This window comes from Saccopteryx bilineata, chromosome 9, assembly GCF_036850765.1.
Source record: "Saccopteryx bilineata isolate mSacBil1 chromosome 9, mSacBil1_pri_phased_curated, whole genome shotgun sequence".
Classification (NCBI taxonomy): domain Eukaryota; kingdom Metazoa; phylum Chordata; class Mammalia; order Chiroptera; family Emballonuridae; genus Saccopteryx; species Saccopteryx bilineata.
In genome coordinates, this window is record NC_089498.1 from 29,898,475 (window position 1) to 29,915,709 (window position 17,235).

Consider the following 17,235-nt stretch of genomic DNA (forward strand, 5'->3'; position numbering starts at 1 on the left):
GACTTTTTGATAATAGTCATTCTGACTGGTATGAGTTGATATCTCATTGTGGTTTTGATTTGCATTTTCCTTGTGATTAGTGATGTTGAGCATCTTTTCATATGTTTATTGGCTATCTCTATGTCGTCTTTGGAGAAATGTCTTTTTATGTCCTCTGTCCATTTTTTGATTGGATTGTTTAATTTTTTGGAACTGAGTTGTATGAGTTCCTTATGTATTTTGGATATTAATCTCTCATTGGCTATATCATTTGTGAATATATTCTCCCATTCAGTAGATTGTCTTTTTTTGTTTTGTTGATGGTTTCCTTTACTGTGCAGAAGCTTTTTTGGTTTGATTGATGAAGTCTCATTTGTTTATTTTTCAATTTGTTTTCCTTACTTGAGGGGTCATATCTAAAAAGATATTACCCAGACTGATGTCAAATAGTTTACTTCCTATGTTTTCTTCTAAGAGTTTTATGGCACCAGGCCTTACATTTGTCTTTAATCCATTTTGAAATATGTAAGAGAGTGGTCTCATTTTTTTATCTGTCCATTTTCCCGGCAAACTACTTGTTGAAGAGACTGTAATTACTCCTTTGTATATTTTGACCACTTTTGTCATATAGTTGACTATATAAGCCAGGATTTATTTCTGGGCTCTCTATTCTGTTCATTTGATTGATATGTCTGTTTGTTTGGGCCAGTACCATACAGTTTTTATTATTATAGCTTTGTAGTATATTATAAAAAAAAAAAAAACAATATGTGTCAGCAAGGATGTGGAGGAAAAAAAAGGCATTTGTGGGATGAACAGTAAAATCTAATCTAAAATTAGATCATAATATTGTTGTTAATGTTAATTTCCTGATTTTTATCACTGTGCCATGCTTACAAGATGTTATCATTTGTGCGATCTCGGTGAAGGGGTCTGTAGGATTTCTACAAGTTCTCTGTAAATCAGCAAATACTTCAGAATGAAAGACAGACCAATAAGTAAGTTGGAATTTCTGCTCACTGCTTGGGCAGTGATCCTTGGGCACTGTTGGTGGGACTGGAAACTGGTGCAGCCACTATGGAAAACAGTACAGCAATGCCTCAGAAAACTAGAAATGGATACACCACATAACCCAGAAATTCCACTTCTGGGTATCTATCCAAAGAAAACAAGAATACTAATTTGAAAAGATATATGCATCCTCAATGATCATTGCAGCATTATTTACAATAACTAAGATATGAAAGCAAACCAAGTGTCCACAGACAGATGAGTGGATAAAGAAGATGTAGTATATATATACACAATGGAATATTACACAGCAATAAAAAGAATGAAATCTTGCCATTTGTGACAACATGGATGGATCTAGAGGGTATTATGCTAAGTGAAATAAGTCAGGCAAACAAAGACAAATACATGGTTTCACTTATACATGGAATCTAAAATCAAAACAAAAACAGACTCAGAAGCAGAGACCAAAGGGATGATTACCAGAAAGGAGGGCTGGGGTGGGAGAAAAGGAGAAGAGAAATATAGTTAATAATACCATGATAAGTTGGCACAGTGTGAGATGATTACTAGAATGACTGGGATGATCACATTGTAAAGTATAAAATTGTCAAATCACTATATATTGTACACCTGAAATTAATATAACCAAGGTAAATTTAAATTAAAGCCCTGGCCGGTTGGCTCAGCAGTAGACCGGGTTCAATTCCCAGTCAGGGATCCAGGAGAAGCTACTATCTGTATCTCTGACCCCCTACCCCTTCTCTCTCACTCTCTCTCTCCCTCCACCCCTTCTCTCCTTCTTCCCTTCCACAGCCATGGCTCAAATGGTTTGAGCAATTTGGCCCCAGACACTGCAGATGGCTCCATGGCCTCACCTCAGGTGCTGAAATGGCTTCATTCAGACCAAAGGAGCAAACCCCAGATGGGCAGAGCATCACCCCCTAGTGGGCTTGCCAGGTGGATCCCAGTCGGGCACAGGCAGGAGTCTGTCTCTCTGCCTCTCACTTAAAATTAATTAATTAATTAACCTTTAAAAGTGGGGAATGATATGAAAAAGTACCTAGAAATTAATGAAATACTTAGATATTTCTAAAATATAAAGACTTTTTTTTTTTTTGTATTTTTCTGAAGCTGGAAATGGGGAGGCAGTCAGACAGACTCCCGCATGCGCCCGACCGGGATCCACCCGGCACGCCCACCAGGGGCCAAGGCTCTGCCCATCAGGGGCGTCGCTCTGCCACAACCAGAGCCATTCTAGCGCCTGGGGCAGAGGCCAAGGAGCCATCCCCAGTGCCTGGGCCATCTTTTGCTCCAGTGGAGCCTCGGCTGCGGGAGGAGAAAAGAGAGACAGAGAGGAAGGAGAGGGGGAGGGGTGGAGAAGCAGATGGGCGCTTCTCCTGTGTGCCCTGGCTGGGAATCAAACCCGGGACTTCTGCACACCAGGCCGACATTCTACCACCGAGCCAACCGGCCAGGGCCTATAAAGATTTTTTAAAAAGCATAACTTCAGTGTCATTATCCCACAAAAATTACCAATAATTGCTTAATAATACACATACACTGTTGATTTTTATACTCCCAGAATCAAACTGGATTTCACCTTGGTTTAGAAAAGAGAAATAAGTTCAAAAATATATGTGGTAGATAAGATAGCCATTTCTCCTTTTCTCCTACAAGGATGATTTAGTTTCCTTCACTTCAGCTTAATTGAGTACCTGCAAATTTGCAGGCACTATAGAAAATCAAGGGACACATAAAGTACATTTTCCTTCTCTCAAGGAGCAAACCCAACTAAGAGTCTCTTTCATTCACGTGTCCATTCTTTAACGTATTTATTCTTTCCATGAACATCACCTCAGCTTTTTCTTTGTGCAAGTCCCAAGAGCGCTGAAGATCCAAAACCAGTTTTTGCCCTCGAGTCACCTCACCATGTAAAAGCAACATTTTGAGTTGGAATATCATTTACTATTATTTCCAACTGCTTTAATGACAGTATCTATTCGGACAGTTTGAGTACAGTCTACAGAATACAGAAATCATAGTGAACCTGAAAGAACAGAAGCCTTGGAATAGAAGCCCAAATGATTAAGTGCATGTCACCAGGAAGGGTACAAATAGACAGGATGTGCCTCCAGATACGGGTCACTGGAAGAGACATAATATCACTTGTGTGATTTTCTTGCCATAAATGTATAGTCTGAGTTTAATAATGAGGAAATACAGCTCAAGTCCAAATCGAGGAGCATTCAACAAAATACAACTTGCCCGTTATAGTTTCATCAAATTGTCAAGGTCAAGAAAATCTCAGGTAAACGAACTCTTTCAGATTTAATGGAGAACTGAATGTGATGTGTGATCCTGGATTGGATTCTGGACCAGAAAAAAAAAAAAAAGACATTTGTGGGATGAACAGTAAAATCTAAATAATTAGATCATAATATTGTTGTTAATGTTAATTTCCTGATTTTTATCACTATGCCATGCTTACAAGATGTTATCATGTGGGGGATCTCGGTGAAGGGGTCTGTAGGATTTCTGCAACTTCTCTGTAAATCAGCAAATACTTCAGAATGAAAAAACAGACCAATAAGTAAGTTGGAATTTCTGCTCACTGCTTACTGCTGTGTGTCCTAGGGCAAGTCACTACACTTCTCTGAGCCCCAGTTTTCTCTCTTATTAAATGCATAAAAAGAGATTAGGCATAAAAATACCTTATAATTAAGAAACTAACCTGAAATAAGTGCCCATTATTCAATAGTAGGTCCACATGTTATTTCTTAATCCTTAAATAAAAACTAGTATAGGTCTGTGAAGCCACCAGGAGCTGTGTCATCATAATACCTTACAGGGCGAGGGAGGCAGATTTGGAAGCCAGCTCTCTTTGGTTCCCAATTCTACGTTCTTCCTGCTACATCAGGGCTTTTACTACGATGATTATATGATGATCAACACAAGACGCTGGGAAAGATTCACCATCAAACAGGAAATGTGGCCAAGAGTAGACACCGTCTTAAAGACACAGCCATAAGACTGCTATAAAAAAAAATTGTCACCCACAGATCCGTTCCACCAGGAATCAGTCCACAAGGTCTGAATTCTCTCCCCTTTGTCAGGAACTGCTTGTCACCATCCAAATAACTGTGAGAGCACTCAGGCGCCTCTCTTTGAAAGTGAAAGTGTCAATAAGTGTGGCTGCACAGGTGGCACTGGGATACCAAGTGTGCCATGAAGCTAAAACCCATCAGGTCCCCTGTCACCTTGAGACAGCTCCTTGGCCATCTGTCCTGGCAGAACCTAGGGCTCTATGTTCAACAATAGCTGGGAAATCGCAAGGACCAGCCTTCCCCACTGTTGCCCAACAGGCATGTCCCCGAGTGTCCTATCATGTGTGTGAGTGCGTGTTCCTCTGCTCACAGGAGCTAAGCCTGGGGGTCCCAACCATCCTGCAGCCACAGATCATTTTTAAGGCACTTAATCCATGAGGTTATTAAGTTACACCCTCAAGTCACCATCTGGCTGGGGGAGGGGGTTCCCAGGTAGGTGGGGTCTCTGGGCACATCAAATTACACCAGCTCAGGTGGCAGTCCCTGATGACTGAGTGGAAGAGACCCTCCCTGACTCTCAGGCCCCTCCCTCCCCCCTCCTCCAGGCTCCAGCCAGGTTTCCATTGTTTTTAAGGAAAAGGTGAGAAATCAACAGTTATGGGACACCTAACACGTGCCAGCCCCTCTTCTGGGTACTTTCTGCATGTGGCTCGTAAATCTTCTTAATAAGCTGCCATAGGAGTTAGTGTGCCCAATGTACAGGTAAGGAAGTCAAAATCATGTCATTTATTGAAGCCAAGTCAGAGATTTAAATGGAAAGTTGTCTGACTTCACATTATGCTCTTTCCACTAAGACCTAAGAATCTTGGCTTTAATCTCTCCAATTGCTTTTCTCAGCAAACTCTCCCCACATTTCTTATAAATTGACAGTCCTGGGGGAGGAATGACCATCCATTCATACACACTCCTGTCCCACCAGCCTGGTGCCCTGAGCGGCCCCTTACCATTCTTGAACAAGACGGCAGCAGCCCTATAAAACTGTACAAAGTAACCCTCCTCCATCCTAAACCTCTGGCGGTGGCTCTTGTCCCTGTTGTCCATCCTGTCGCTGGGTGCTGGCTCTTGGCCAGCTACTCGATTGGTGCCCTGATCAGGCACGTCTGCTCCTAGATACTGACTTCTTAACTTGGCTCAGTATCCCAAGGGTTCTCATTCTCACCTCTGCTTAGGGAGGGTCCCACTCCATCCCTGGTCCAGTGCCACCACATCTGCACCCCAGGACGGGCTTCGGAGGATGGAGAAGTAGCGCCTTCATTGGAAACCTCCAAATCCAGCAGCCTCTAATGGACCCACTGTATGGAATCCCCAAGAGGAAGGGCACCAGATCTCACACGCTCACAGGTAATCCTCACAGTAACCCGGAGAGGCAGTGCGAGCCCCACATGCAGACAGGACGTGCCAGCGTGTCACAACCAGCAAGCTTCTCTGGGGACAACGCTCCATGTGGCTACCAGCAGAAACAGGGTCTCATCTGAGAGACCAAAGGGACTTTATGTCCTGCCCAACTTTCTCCTGAACACAGGTGCCCTGTGTGCTCTCACCAAACACTCCCACACAGAGCGCTGGGACTGGCGTGCCCCAGCCTCTGCCACGGCATTTGCTGGCCTGAGAGTATTAATGCGGCTACTTCAATGCAACAGCAACGCCCTGCCAACACCTGTCCTAAAGATACGTGTGCACATATGTGCGTGCGTGTGTGCGTGTAGTTAACCATCTAATCTCGTATTTTTAATCTAACACACCTATAATCTCATGCATATATGTAAAGCTCGTTTCATCACTAAAAAGTGAAGATGTGCCCACAATTGTTCTTAACATTTTATAGATAAAAATTTCACATATCTTTCATGTTTGTATAAATCTTATAAAATCTCACATACATATACATATATAAATCACACTAAATCATTAAACAGTGACTCTCTGCCAACAACTGCTCTAAAAATTATATATATTTATACACAATCTCATTTATATGAATCTTATATATAAAATTGTGCATATATATGAAAATTTCATTTCATCATTAACAGTGATTACAGGTTAGTAACTGCTCTAAAAACTATATGTATAATTTCATATATATATAAATATCACTGCAAATCTTATTTAATCATTAAAAGGCTATATGCCAAAAACTTTGAAATATACATATAATTTAATTTTACATATTAATGGCATTTATATATTTAAAGAAATCTCATATATATTTTTATATATATACATACAGTGATATCATCTAAGTCATTTTAAAAAACCCTACGAGGCAGGCAGGCACAGCTGTAATCCCTGAAGGCTGAGCGAGGCCAACACCCCATGCATGTGATACCAGGTCTCAGCTGAGCTCCTGTCATCCCGAGACCCACTCCCCCAAAGCCCAGAGCTGCCCCTGCCTCAGTGGGGGGCAATTCCAGCTTTACAGCCGCTCAGGCCCTAAATCCCCTAATCGCCCTTGACTCCTCTCTCTCTGACTCCACAACCAGTTAAATTCACCAGCCAGTCTCTGTCCGCCTTCAAAGCCCACTCAGGCCTTCACGCCTCCCCACTACCGTTCCATCCCTGATTGGAGCCTTTGTGGAGGACTGGTGGACAATTGCAAGTATCTCCTATTTGTCTTTTCGTCCTCACCCTTTTACCTGTTGTCATAGAGCACATCTGTCAAAGCACAAGTCAGTGAGGCCCCTCCTTTCCACATCCTCCAGGGACCCCTATCTCATTTGGCATGAGGGCTTGCATCCTATCAAAAACCCACTGGCCCTATAGCATGTGTCTCCCCTGTGAAGACTCACCAACATGTTGAAATCACCGCCTTCAAGTGCCTGAATAGTTTCCAGACGTAATTTATGTGTCTAAGATTTATTAAAAGAGTTGGTAAGAATTTCTTTGAAGAGAACTGGGTGAGCCACATCTCTCTCTCTCTCTCTCTCACACACACACACACACACACACACACACACACACACACACACCCCTGGGAAGTGAGGAGGCCTCCCCTTTCATCTGAAGTCAAAGGAGAAGCAGACTCCAGTGATAGCTTGTATGTTATCTCCTAAAAATTAGGAGAAACTGGTATTGGCATCTGACTCATGCCTAAGAAATTCAATAGACAAGACATGGAGGCAGACTCTACTCCACCAGTGTGGTGGTAGCTGCTGTTCATAAATCAGCATGCTGCCCTGGCTGGTTGGCTCAGTGGTAGAGCGTCGGCCTGGCGTGCAGGAGTCCTGGGTTCGATTCCCGGCCAGGGCACTCAGGAGAAGCACCCATCTGCTTCTCCACCCTCCCCCCTCTCCTTCCTCTCTGCCTCTCTCTTCCCCTCCTGCAGTCAAGGCTCCACTGGAGCAAAGTTTGCCTGGGCGCTGAGGATGGCTCTGTGGCCTCTGCCTCAGGTGCTAGAATGGTTCTGATTGTGGCAGAGCGACACCCAGGATGGGCAGAGCATCGCCCCCTGGTGGGCGTGCCGGGTGGATCCAGGTCGGGCGCATGTGGGAGTCTGTCTGACTGCCTCCCTGTTTCCAACTTCAGAAAAATACAAAAAAAAAAAAAAAGAAAAAAAAAGAAAAAAAAAAGAAATCAGCATGCCTATATGGGCAGGGGTGCAAGTGTTTTCCATGAGCCAATGCGGCCCAGGTGTGGCAAAGAGCTGGCTTCGGGATTGTCTTGCCTTAAAGGGGCTGACAGACCTCAACTGGAGAAATTGGCAATGGACACCCTAGACTCCTAGGGGCTGAAGAGGGAGTAATGGGCTGAGAGAGTTCATCGGGCAATTCTGAGACTGGCTGCCACCAACTGATAGAAGTTGCCAAGAAACCCAGACAAGAAAGAGAGAGAGAGAGAGAGACATTTATGAGGCCCAGAAAATGAAAAACCCCATCTCACACCACCACCATTGGTCCTTGTAAAACCTTTCCAGCTTCCCCCAGTCCAACCAGAAAAGGGAGTGAGGGTCAGCAAAGAATGAGCAAAGCCCTCACCTTGAAAGCAGTTGGAAGCATTAATCCTTAAATAGAACAGGGCCAGTTTTGATTACTGAACTGAAGCAGTGTTTGTGACTTTAAGGAACTATTATTTACCAAAAAGATACTGCTGTCTGTGTTTTCATCCAAGATTAGGAAGGGACTAATTCATTAAGCAGACTTAAAGGGATAGTGAGAGAAAAATCATGAAGTTGCTTTTGGAATTACACTTCATTACTAGTTATTCAATACACTGGTGAATCACTTAGTTGTTGATGTATCTGACCAGATGGGCATTTCAGTCCACTTCACTCTGATTTTTACTTCCTCTGACTATTGGGGATATCACATCACAGTTAGCTTTGAGAGACAGTCAAAGGAAGACAGTGTCTTACAGATATCACACTCGGAAACACCCACAAGGTTTCGTCCAGTCTCCTGCAACGACCAGAAGCAGTTAGGAGCAAAGGACTTTCCAGCTGTGACTTTGACTACTTAGGTTGGAGTCAGGACCCCAGAGAAAGGGCAAAGAGGCACACGAAAGGACGACGACAATGACATCAGGAGCAACAGAAAGAAAAAAGGGAGGCCAGCAGAGAGAAGAGGCTGGACTCTGGCCAAGGCTGGCTGGCCCACACAGACTGAAAGGTGACCCGAGGGGACATGAACAATTCATGGTGCGCCATCTTCTAGACTCTGAGGGTGTCTGTGGTTGTGTAAGGTGCTCTCTCCAGTGCTGCACTATGGGCAGTTGAAGAATCATGGCAGGATTACCCACCTGTCTCTCATTGTGGGACCCTGAGCTCCTTCACAGCAGGGACTGAGTACTCGGTGCCTTTCCACAGCTGTGCAGCGCCCAAGACAGAGCAGGGGCCTCCATACAGCTGCTGGATGAATGGACGGACAGGCAGACAATGGCCTTGAGCAAATCCCTTTCTCAGGATTCTCTGTTGCCACGAACCCCTGAAAGACTCCTCTTCCTCTGTCCTGTAGCTCGTGTGCAATCAGGAGCCAAACTCTGGAAGCCAGGGGTCCTCAGCTGTGTGCCCCTCATAGAGCCATGTTGTGATGATCTAAGGGACGAGATCATGCAGGTGAAAAGGCCTCGCATAATTCCATAGTGACCGATATCATTGTTAGCCACACGTGGCAGCTGGGATTGCACAAGATTGAACTCCATGAAGGTTTATCCCTAGTGAGTAACGAGCCCTGTACAAGGAAACTTTCTGGGCATTCCAGGGAAGGCAAGCATGCTCATTCTAATCCCCTAAAAATAATCCTGTGCCCCCCATTTTAGGACCCTCTGGCATCAAGGTGTTGCCACCTGGTGACTTCCCGCCTGAATAACTAAAGCCTGAAGCCAGATGGGGGTGGGTGGGCCTAGGTTCCATAGGAACGCAGACACAACCTGGAGGCATCAGATGTCTCAACCCCTACAGGCCCCAGGAACTTCTCCGTCCAGACACCACAGAACCTGTTTGAGAGTTTCATGCACAGGCTGCAAAGGCGGGGAACACAAGCAAATGCAGACAAAGTTTCAACCTTTTTATTCAAAGCAGCTTTTCACAATGTATAAATACTGCATATTAGCACACATGAAAATACAACTTCTAAGGCACCCAGAAATGTGTTCATACACTTTACAGGACCATTCACAAAGAGAGTGTATACACTTTTGCTCTAGACAGTCAGCATTTGATAAATCAGAAGATTATTACCCCCCAGTACTGCACCCCGTCTCAGGAAATATTTACAACGTGGCGAGAAAGGGTCAGCCGGACCTGCTTGATAATTCTATGAAGTATTCACACTTACAAATATTCAGAACTAGTTAAAGACTCTCCCATGACAACTTGGCAAAAGAAAACGAGTCGCCTAATTTGCAAAGGTCTCCTTGGATTTTGGTGTGTGTGCTACATCCATGATCAAACCCAAACACTCCGAGGGTGGGCTGGATAAGTTTTTGGTAGCCTGCTTCATTATCAGAAGTTTGGTAATAAGCCTTACCACTAGAACACCGCTACTTCAGCATCAATCATTTCTCGACCAGTTAACACATCGATGACTTCACCACGAATGAGAATGCAGTGAGAATGGAAGGAAACTCTCCTCACGTGGAACGGGGGCTGGAATGAGTGATGGGGAACATAAGGAGGCGGAACTTCAGCAATCGCAGGCCAGCTGTTCAGTGTAGACACACCTGAAAAACGCGCACTGGAGGCTGTTATTCAGATGGAGCAGTCTACACTGGTCAGAGAACCTGGAAGAATGCCAGACCCTCCGCTTTATTATGATAATGGATAGAGGCTGGGACCGCACAGCAAAGACACCCACCTGAGACAGCGAGTTTTCAGCTGGGAAACTCATCTTCCAGAACCTTCTTCAGGTGACAGCACCTCCTTCTGTGTGGCCAGCCACGGGGAGCACGAGGTTGGTGGGAGTGAGCAGTTTATTTGTGCCATGAAGCATGCACACCTCTGTCTAGATGTGCCTACAATCTATGAAATGCATGCTTTGTTGAAATAATGAAATTCTTTGGTCCTTGGTTTTATGAAAGGCAATTATTTTCACAATCCTGTCAACATGGGCATTGGCAAATGACTTCAAGCTGGGACTGATGGCACAAGGACAAAATAAATACTAGATGGAAAAGTCTAGACCCTCCAAACTTCCCAGAGTCACCTTCCTGAGCTCTGGTACCAGGCCAGGTGTTGGGCTACTGCCTGGTCAACAGCCAGAGCTGAAGCTTAAAACTAGATGTCAGCTCTTCTGACTGCCACATACTGGAAACGCTGGAAGTACAGCTCCATCCCAGGGGAAGATGAGCTGACTTGATGAAGACTATTCAAGATGAATCAAATAACTTGACTTTAGCCATACTACTGCCTTGCTCTCAAAATCATTTTCAAAGCCTTGGTAAAGAGAATCAGTTGGTAACTATGAAAGTGTGACAAACTGAAAGGAATCATAATTTTGAGAAAATTTAAGTCCAAATTTCCGTTGGTTTTATTAGGTCCCAAACACAGTGGGTGCACCACCAATGAGCTCTGCGACTTCTGCTCCATTAAAACAGCCCTGGGTGGACCGACTCAGCCAACGTGTACATTGTGCATCTAGTTTGCCTTTGCCCTGCTGAACTCAGGTTTCATATGGCTTCACACACATAGTCCATTGATAAGACGCTCAGGACACATGGGAATGCTGATTATGTAACTGAATTTGACTTCAGATTGTCTACACAAGTAAGACTCACATGTAAACTTTATTAACATCTCTCAAGGAATGCTGATCTCAGCCAGGCTGGACGTTTCCAAGTCATCCACAAGGACCTGGGGTCAACCGCCAAGGTCAGGAGCAGGAAGTGCCATTTGTTCAGAACAACTGATGGACCAGCAGCCCTCCCTGGGACTGTGTCTAAACTCTGTGACTAGTACAAAGGTGGCTCCGAAAAACCTGCCCTTGGTCCATGTGTATGGCCAAAGACAATCACCAAGGTGCCTATCTGGCTCCTGCCGCCATCAACTCAACCAAACTCTTCAAATAAGCCATAACTTTCAGACTGCATTGAGTCCGTCAACACAGCTTACATTGCTTGGAAGAAACAACCCGTATTACCCTTTTTTTTTTTTTTTTTTTTTTTTTTTTTTGCAACAAGCTTAAGGCTCTGTGCACAAACTCCATCAACTGCCACACAATGATAACTTATGGGGAGATCTTAAACTACATCTGTAGTTGCAAAGGTTGGAAAATTGACTGATCCTAATGGTAAGGCTTATTCACATATGCAATACATTTTCAAATGGTACTTCAAGAAAAAAAATAATCAAACATAACCTGTGCTCTAACAATATAAGAGCATTAGAGTCTTATGGGAAAAACAAAAGAAAACAAAAAACCCTTGGCACCAAAGCAGTATGCTATTTTTTTGAAAGAACAGTGACATTAATGGGAAAGATTGCCTAAAACGCATAGTCTAACTTACCACAGAAATATAAAAGTTTATATTCTGAAAATATATACTGTATTAAAGTCTGTAAGCATTTCAACCCAAATCTGCAGAAATAACTAAGCAACACTTATCTACAACAAAAATATACATGCAAGACAACCCCCAAATGGTTTCCCTTAAATATCTACAAAGGCAAAGTGTAGATTTTTAAAGATTATACAAAACCATTTACAGAGAATAAAATAAAATACTTAGGAAATCTCATTTTGAGTCTTAAATACTGTGTATATTAGTGAAGAGTGTCTAAACTAATACATACAACAGACCTAAGTATCCGGACACAGAAACACGGCAGAGAAGCAACTCCGTGTTTTAAAGAGTCACTTAGGAAAATCTGAAGCTGTTTCTATTTGTTTCTCCTCGTTTAAAAAAAAAATGTCCACAGAAACTAGATTGTAAAACTGCATGAGCGTAACTAAATTTCAAATTTTAAAAAGTTTACAAAATTTTTTTTTAAAACCAACAATAATGGGAAATGCAGTTCAGCATCATCAAGGCTATTTTCAAATATGGGGATTCAGAGATATGATTGCATTGATCAAAGTCTATTGTGATTGGTATCCTTCCATTATCATACTTACACTTCGTATGAGAAAAAAAAATTTTTCACGCTTCGGGGAGAACACTTCCTAGTTTAATCTAAACCAAACAGGAATAACATTTCAAATCAATTCTCTACTACCTTCTCACAGTTACCCAGTTTTATCTTTTCAGAGGGTAATTTTTGACATTTTTTTACCCACAAACATTATCCCAAAGCCAGAAGAGACACGTGGGTACATCAGCTTTAGTCTGTGGCTTCCACATGGTGAGGAGTTCTAGCCACCGTAAAAAAGTCCTACAAAAGGTCCTCTTGGAAGGAGGCTGTTAACTCCGGTGGTTCCGCTACAGGCCACTCATGCTATTGACCAGGGGTTAGAGCAGAGAGGGGAGGAAGTTCTAATGGATGGCTAACAAGGTGGCAAGGAGCGGTTCTCCTGGAAGGCTCCCTGACAAAAGAGACATCCTTAACATCCCACCCACAGCTGTTTTTCCAACCCCACGGGTAAATCTAGGGTGGGGCTGCCCAAACCAGGCACAATTCCTCAAAGACCTGCCCAGGAAGTGACAGACCCAGGGGTGGGGTGGGGGCAAAGCAGGGTAGAAGGGGAAGAAAGGATCCTATGGGAACAGGGCGGGTTCTGGGAGAGAGGATGACAAGTGAAAGCCATAACCCGATTCAAGAAAGCTGCTAGGACAAACCCTGACACACCGCAGGTCTGGGATTTTCCATCCCAAGTCAATCTGCTATATCACCTGGGCATCACCTACATATTATGAAAACAGTACTCAAAAAGTGAAAAATCCTGAGGTTCAGTCTACCCTGTAGTAAAGAGAGTTAACCAACTTTTGCCCAATTTACAGAACGTCCTTCTTGAATTGATAATATAGAAACAAGCCGAATACAGACCATCTTGGCAAACACCTCCTGTTGTAACCAGAACCTACAAGTTAACAACAGGAATTCCACCTCAGTAATGCTTTCACATTCCTACCTTATCATCAGAGATCCTTGAAATGTTTAGAGTATGGATGTGTGATATGTCTGAAGCTAAAGTGTTTCTGGTGCTTGCAGCAGGGAACAGCGGTGGACACCAACTGAAAGGAATTTCCAAACAGCCTCTTCCATCTCCAATAAGGATCCTGACACTGCTTCTGGGGGAATCAGACCTGCCTCTAGAAGGTAAATAGAAAGCAAGGTCCCTTTCTTTGGATGATTTCGCAGTGCTGCACAGATGACCTGCCATGACACACAGAGTGGGACTTGTCTAGGGGCTGTGGGGAAGCATACATTTGTTCTTTCAAAGGACGTGACACAACCCAAGTGGAAATGTGACAACAGGCATTTGGGCAAAAGCAGATGTTTGATTCCCTAGAGTCTAGGTGTGCAGTTCCTATAGGATCCCATGTGGACAAAGGGGATAGAACACAGGACTTCAATGTGATCTTCCTCCAGCTGGATTCAGCCAAGGTGGGTGTCCCCTGCTGGCTCCTCATGGCCAAGGTGGAAGAAAGTAGAGGGTAAGAAGCTTCATGAAGTCATGTGGAAACTCAAGACTAGAGAGCTTCCTCCCGAGGGAACCAAAGCCAGCTTAAGGATCAGAGTCCAGATAAATTTCGAATTCACTGTCTAAAGGACCAGGTCTCTAGTCACAGAATAGGTATGACATGTTCTCTGAACACAAAGCTCAGAGCCATGTATCCTCCCTATCTGCCTGGCCCCTGGCCCCTGGTCACCTTTGAAAGAAAAGAAGGACCAGAAAGAGGTACAAAACCAACCATAGCAGTGACTCTCCTTTCTTCAGCCCACCTCCCCACCCCGGGCCGTGCCCCACTCTCACTGCTCCATTCGGTTCTCTCCAAGGAAGGGTCAAGAGAGACTAGTGTCAAGCATAGGGAAGGAGAATACAGAGGGGCAAAGGACCTCCGGGGACACGCAGAGGTTGTGATGGAAACGGAAAAACCCTGCCACTTTGATAACCTAACTTGCTCTGGGTGCTTGATCCCTAACAGAACACCGTCCTGACGTTCCTCTGCTCTAACCTTGCTGGTGACCTTTCTCCTCACCAAACAGAGCTGAGACCCCTCATGCCCCACAGTCAGCACACAGACTTTGGAGTTGCTGCTCTAAATAAAGATATCAGGGTCCCCTTGCAGACCCCATGGGCAGGAGACCTCTTTCCTGGTCATTCCTTCCTGATGTGAGCAAACAACTAGAAAAAGGACAGGTCACCTGAGCTTCGGGACACAAAAAGATGCAATCCTTCTACTGATGGCTCAGCAGAGGGGGAACACTTCCTACTTCCCGGAAAGCCAGCCCCGACACTGCAGCCCACAGGGAAGGAACAGACTCTGAAATCCAAGTTCAGTCATTGGCCCCCAGTGAAGAAAGTCTTACTCTAGACAATGGGCAATCCCCAGGGTGGGGTCTATTCCTCACCTCTTCTGATGTCACACAATGAGGGACTGGGTATGTCTCAGGACCATCCAGGCTGGAGGCCCCTTTCCTAGTGAGAGGCAGCAGAGTGGCGAGAAAGCTGTTCGCCGGTTTCCCCTGGAACAAGTGGTCCATCATCACACTGAGAACCGCTCTACAAGCAGAGGGTCTGGTACAGAGCTATCCCTTTTAGCCACAGAAAGTCTTCCATTTCCATCTCTCTGAATTTACTGCTACACGGTTCACTGCTAGAATGCACCAAACAGCATTAACCCTGCATGGGATTTGGTCCAGGGAAGTAGGAAAATAATACCTGTGTGAACAACAGATATCATAATATATAAACAAAAATAAATAAATTAAATAAGTCCGATTAAAGAAAAAAAAATTTTTCCTAGGAGTTTAAGTTTTTGCAAAACTAGCTTTACATATATATATAATACACATAAATTATCAGAATTCCCACTTACATTGTTTTAAAAATATATATTTAACAAAACATTCCTAAATGTACACTATCTGGGTTTGTAAGTCGCTCAGCTGGGTTTAAGACTGAGCCCTGAAAGCCCCACAGATCTGCTTCAGAGAGGAGACTGAGGCGGGCCCTACACAATCGCTTTGCTCATCGGTCTGGAAAATCCCTAAGACGCACTGTCTCCTGTCACCAGATCAGTACCTAACCAGAGGGCATGACACCAAGCCTCCAAATCAGAGGTGCTGTGTAAACACAGTCTGAGTCAGAAAAACAGAGAAACTGGTCTCCCTCTCCCTGGACCGGGATGGCAAATTTCAGCAAACGGGGACGGAACAGTACCTGGAAGAGGCCTGGGAAGATATAGCCCTCAATAGCTCTCTAGCCAGTGGGGGTCGGGACATGGGGAAGGCCAAGGATGCTGCATTTCCCATCTGTTACACAAAATCAAACCAATGAGGAACAACCAAATGAGACGAGGAAATGAACACAACCCTAGGTAGAGAGACATCTTGACAAACTCCTTGGCCAGGCTTACATTGGGCTCCGATTTCGAAACGGGGCAGAGCTGGAAGTCAGGTGCCCCGGACCGCTGGGCCAAGTGAGCCGGGGCCCTTCAGACTTCGTAAATTTTGTCCTGCAGGTAGCTGAACAGGGAATCCAGGCCTTTGGAGGAACTCCAGAGTTGCTTCAGCATGAGGCATTCCTTCTCATTCACGTCTTCAAGCACCGACTTCAGGAAGCTCCGAACAAGGCATTTCGACTGCTCCAACACCTGAAGGGAAATGACAAGCCTCGTTAGCTGGGCCCCTTTGCTCCATAAGAACGTACTCGGCCTGTGAGGCGCCAGGTACCCCTCCAACGCGCAACGCCAGAGCAGGCTGCCTGCTGCAGACCGGGAATGCATTCGAGGCCAGCCATGCTGCTGTGCCCACAGTCCCTGGGATGGCTGAGCAGGGCCCACATCACCCCCACCTGCAAGAACTTTGTCTTTAGCCAAGGGTAACGCAAGCTCAGTACCACTTTCTGTGGATGGCAGGAATAAGTTTAGCAAACATTGCTTTCACACACACCCCCCCGTGCTCGTTTTCATTATCTGCGGAACAGGAATAATGGTACGTAACTCAAGGATGGTTGGCATCACAAAGTAAGATGATGAAATGAACTAAAGGTTGCCCAAGCATCCATCTGAGCCACCCCAACAGCAATGCCTCTCCTTCAAGCTTAGCAGTAAGCACAGTAGTAATAATAGTAGCAATCGGTGTAATGATGAGTAATAATTTTTACAATGATCATAGTAATGAGTGATAATACTGAGAATAACAATAGTAGTGATGCGATAGTATTGTAGAAGTAATAATGTTATTAAAGGAGTAAAATAATAGCACTGTTAGTAATATAGGAGTGATCATGGAAATGATATAAATAATGCTATAGTATGAGAGCAATAATATTAATAAATGCACTGGTAATAATAATCATAGTAATGAATAATCACAATTGTCGTGATCACAGTAATAATAACAACAATGCCACTACAATCACCATTCACCAATCAGATCTAGGAGAAGTCCTTTTCCTACATTCTTTCATTTCTTGCTCAGGAGTCTCCACATTATTGATAAAGGACCTACACTCAGTGACATGCCCTGAGTTGCCTCATGGACGTGCCCACCAACAGCCGGCTGACTCTAACAGGCTGCACTGCTGCCTCGCTCTGACGA

The 17,235-nt window shown here is 44.4% G+C and overlaps 1 protein-coding gene across 2 annotated transcripts in view; it reads right to left on the bottom strand.

Annotated features, from left to right (window-relative positions):
• Positions 1-9,585: 9,585 nt before the first annotated feature.
• Positions 9,586-17,235, bottom strand: part of CDYL2 (chromodomain Y like 2) — a 178,251-nt gene continuing 170,601 nt past the window's right edge. For both annotated transcript variants that reach the window (XM_066242944.1, XM_066242943.1), the window contains exon 7: positions 9,586-16,286. In XM_066242944.1, coding sequence (XP_066099041.1) covers positions 16,128-16,286 — 159 coding nt within the window. In that variant the 3' untranslated portion in view covers positions 9,586-16,127. The remainder of the gene's footprint in view (positions 16,287-17,235) is intronic.